Consider the following 4,291-nt stretch of genomic DNA (forward strand, 5'->3'; position numbering starts at 1 on the left):
TTTAATAAATCATGTTGTTTTTTTATATTAAACAGTTTCCTGTTAATTCATTCTTGGTTCTTTTACTTCCTGTTTGTCGTATTTGGTCCTCCGTAAACTGACAGCAACAAAACCAAACTAATATTCTGCTTTTAAACATAAATATATAATCCCTGATCTTTGTATGAATCAATAATATCCATGTTTTATATCCTGGAACTATAGAGGTTTATTAATCTCGTTGTTTTGATGCTAACCTTTGACCTTTCCTATTTTAAAACATCTTCTGTGTTTTTTTAATAAAACTGTTTCTGTTTTTTATATAACAAACCAAAAGTGTGGCTTGAATGATTTATTTGAAAAAGGATTCATGTTTGTAAAAAGAACAGTATTTTATAAAAGAAGGTGACATTTTTTAAAGATGTTTTGGTTTCATCAGTGGTATTAGTTTTATTTTCATGAGTTTATTTCAAAATTACACCAAAACAAGCCAGAAATCTTGGCTTCACAGCAGAATTTATCTTCAATTTATTAAGAAATCAAAACCAGCAGGATTCAGATATTTTTATTGATTATATTAAAACACACACATCATCTAATTAGATTTACTTTTCTTTGCAAAGTAAATATAAATAAATAACTTGAACACCCAGTAAGAGTCTAAATACTCTGAAATTGTTTCTAAATATTACTGAACAAATATATGGTTGAAGCAAACTAAAGGATCATTAGAGGAATAAATCATTTAAAAACCAATCTTTAAACTGTGTCACACTGGTCGCAGGCAGCAGGGGGCGCTGTCTCAGACTCTTTCTGGAAGATTTTCCCGTCCGGCTGCGTCTTCCACCTGAGCTTCACGTCCTCCGGGATCTCCATCTGCAGCTGAAACACAGTTTCCTCTCGTTAACGCAACAATCAATCAAACAGATGAATTTCTCCGTCCTGCAGTTCCACAGGTGTCCACCAGGTGCTGCTGCAAAACGGCAACACGTTTTTGTGAGGATGAAGAAGAGGAAGGCAGAAAAAGACCGGAGAGAGAACAGGAAGTGTCAGAGCTGAAGATGTTGAGGTTGTCCTTGGGAGGGACGAGGACGGACAGGATCAGGACTGAGGACATCAGAGGTCCAGCACAGGTTGGACTGGGAGATAAAGACTGAGACGGTTTGGACATGTCCAGAGGAGGGACTTGTCACACTTGTCAAATGGTTTTTCAGAACCTTGTTTAGAAAACCTAATTAATTGGATATTTGTGTAAAAAATAAATCTGACCTGCTGCAGGATGGATTCCTGCACCGCGGGGTCATTCAGGTCTGCAGATCCTGGACTCAGCCGAATCTTCACGGACCGCTTCACTGAAGGTCTGATGTCTGCAGAGGAGCACAGGAACACCTGATCAGATCAGCAGGACCAGAGCCCGTGGAGATCTTGGAGCAGGACTCACCTATCTGGCAGAGGAAGTAGTGTTCTTCACTGCAGGGTTTCCACAACCAGGTACCAGACAACAAGTCCATCAACACACAGTCCCCTGTCTCGGTTTTCAGCTGGAAGCCCCAAGCCCTGAAGGAGACGCTGCTGTTGTCAGACCACACCCATGTGGATCTGTGCAGACCGATCCATACAGGAGAGGCTTTTAAAAAAATCGCTGAGAAGACGAAGCCGTTGTCTATTCCGTTCTTAATGCTGCTCAGGTCCGTGTACTGGGACCTGCAGTAGGCCTGAGCGTCAGACCAGGTCATTTCCTGTTCCACCAAGACGTGGGCGCCAAGAAGAGCTGTTGGACAAAAACACAAAATTATAAGAAATAAACAGCCAGTTGACACTTTGGGCAAAAAAAGAGAGAGAATTACCAACTTTATGCTTATTTTTCATTCAAATTAATGCTTTTATTTTGTAAAGATCAAAGAGTAATTTACATGACAGGACAGTGAAGAGGAGATGCCAAACAGAACAGAAATCTGTGAATAAAGCTCGACTCACCGTTATAACAAACAAACTTGTACTGGTTCCCACAGTCCTTGGTGAACCAGAACCCGTCATTTCTGAACATCACGCAGTTATCTTCCTGAGGCTCGTTCAAGTACCAGTTCTGGTACCAGATGCTGCTGGAAATATCCTGGTTCTCCTCCTGGGACCATTTCCAGGAGCCGTTGAAGAGTCCGATCCAGACCTTCGGGATCCCCGCCACCTGCTTGGCTTCGGTGATGTTGTCCGAGTTCTGGATGGTGGCGAGGTCGGAGAACTCTTCCCTGCAGTAACTCTGAGCTTCGTTCCAGGTCTTCATCAGGCTCATGTACTTGAAACGCCTGACGGTGTATTCGGACCGAACGTCACGGAGCAGCAGGCAACCTGAGGGACGACACAGAGGCAGTCAGAGGAGCAGAGCTGAGTTGGTTCTGTCTGTCAGCCGCAGGAAACATGGAGGACCCTGAACAAATATCATGTTGTATGACTTCAGCTGATCTAAATAATTTACAACAACAAAAAGTACAATAATTCAGGCGTTTGAATCATTGAAGCATCAATAACTCCAATCAGGAAGGCGGCTCCATCTAGGACCAGAGGAAGAAACGGACCCAGGAGGAAAAAGAGTCTCCAGAACCAGAGGCTGGTTCTGCTGAAGCTCCAGGTCCAAATGCTGAACCTCCTGAGCGAAGAAGAGGCCTTCTGAAGGAACAGGAACATTGTTCCCAGTGTTAGGCATGGTGGTGGTAGCATCATGCTCTGGGCCCGCTGACAACAGGTTCTGGACTGGCTCACCTGCAGTCCTGACCTGAGAACTCTTCATCCCTCGGTCTCCTCCTCCTCAGAACCTCTTTAACTGCTGAAGGAACCGAAGCCGATGAAACAAAAGACAAAATATTTCCTGTCCTCACGTCCTTCAGTCACGTCCGTCCCCGTCCCCCTGATTCCAGCTGCTTTTCAGACATTTCTATCAAACTTTGATTGTTTCTTAAAAGGTCAGAAGACGTCGGCGGCAGGTTCTTCAGATCTGTCGGCAGCTCGAAGGAATATTTAACGTTTAAAACGAGTCAGAGGATTAAAGGACGTCAGCTTCCTGAGAAGGACGGAGACAGACTGAAAGCAGCTCAGAGTTCAGCTTCGTCTCTGATTTTATTGCTGCAGAGTTGACTGACCTGAGATCAGCAGCAGGAGGAAGACGAGTCCTCGTCTCTTCATGACTGAGCTGAAAACAGAGAAAACATCAGAAAATCTTTCTTATTAAAACTAAAACTGTTAAATGAAAGAATCTGGTTTCAGACCTAAATTAAATTCACTGCAGTTTTTGTTCTTTTGTTGCATCAAATTAAAGATTTCTGTTTATTTTCTAAATGTAATAAAGTTGGTCCTAAAAAGCTGAGAAGTTTAAAAAAATAACTTTTTTTTGTTTTTTATTTGAGGTCTAAGAAAGAAAAGGTTCTTTGTTTTTACTATATTTGCAATAAACTCCTGAAAAGTCAAACATATTTAAATAAATTCTACTTTTTATTTTTCTCCTGTCAAGTTTTGTTTGAACATTTAATTTATTTAAACCGTGACTTCCTGTTTCAGTTTAAAATAAACTTCAGTTAAAAAATCTTCAGCTGAGATAGAACTTTATTTTGAAAAATAAAAATGTAATGCTGAGGAGCTGCTCACCTGTTTCTGACGCACCTGAAGGACCAGATCCAGTCTGAAGACTGAACCATCGAGAGACGTCCAGCCTTTATACCCCTGACCTTTGACCCCTGACCTCCATGGAAACCAGAAACATTTGGTTCAGAGGCTGAGAGCCGAGAGCAAGAAAATCATCTATTCAAACTCTGATCACATGCAAAGAGACGCTCGTTAACGGAGACAGAGACAGAGACAGGCGGAGACAAGCGGAGACAGACAGAGACAGGCTGAGACAGAAGGAGACAGAGACAAACAGAGACAGAGGGAGATAGGCGGAGACAGATGGAGACAGGCGGAGACAGAGGGAGACAGGTGGAGACAGGTGGAGACAGGTGGAGACAGGCAGGAGACAGGCTGAGACAGAAGGAGACAGAGACAAACAGAGACAGAGGGAGACAGGCGGAGACAGATGAAGACAGGCGGAGACACACAGAGACAAATGAAGCCTAACAAGACTAAACCCTGCAACCTAAACGGACTGAGACTCAGCAGGTTGTCCTGCAGGACGTCCAGCAGGTCCTCCAACAGGACGACCTGCTGGACGACCTGCTGGACGACCTGTTGGACGACCTGCAGGACGACCTGCAGGACGACCTGTAGGACGACCTGTTGGACGACCTGTTGGACGACCTGCAGGACGACCTGCAGGACGACCTGT

The 4,291-nt window shown here is 43.6% G+C and overlaps 1 protein-coding gene across 2 annotated transcripts; it reads right to left on the reverse strand.

Annotated features, from left to right (window-relative positions):
• Positions 1-356: 356 nt before the first annotated feature.
• On the reverse strand, positions 357-3,920 carry LOC108228743 (macrophage mannose receptor 1). 2 transcript variants are annotated; one of them, XM_017404347.3, is made up of 6 exons: positions 3,616-3,919; positions 3,114-3,163; positions 1,957-2,325; positions 1,421-1,750; positions 1,249-1,346; positions 357-861 (listed from the first exon to the last, which is right to left on the reverse strand). In XM_017404347.3, the coding sequence occupies exons 1-6, from the start codon at positions 3,663-3,665 to the stop codon at positions 739-741; spliced, it is 1,020 nt and encodes a 339-aa protein (XP_017259836.2). In that variant the 5' UTR covers positions 3,666-3,919; the 3' UTR covers positions 357-738. The 2 variants fall into 2 exon arrangements, with proteins under 2 accessions (XP_017259836.2, XP_024859084.2); XM_025003316.2 differs by lacking the exon at positions 357-861 and having other exon boundaries at positions 872-1,346; positions 3,616-3,920.
• Between the last annotated feature and the right edge of the window lie 371 nt (positions 3,921-4,291).

This window comes from Kryptolebias marmoratus, linkage group LG16 (genome assembly GCF_001649575.2).
Source record: "Kryptolebias marmoratus isolate JLee-2015 linkage group LG16, ASM164957v2, whole genome shotgun sequence".
In the NCBI taxonomy this organism is placed as follows: Eukaryota; Metazoa; Chordata; class Actinopteri; order Cyprinodontiformes; family Rivulidae; genus Kryptolebias; species Kryptolebias marmoratus.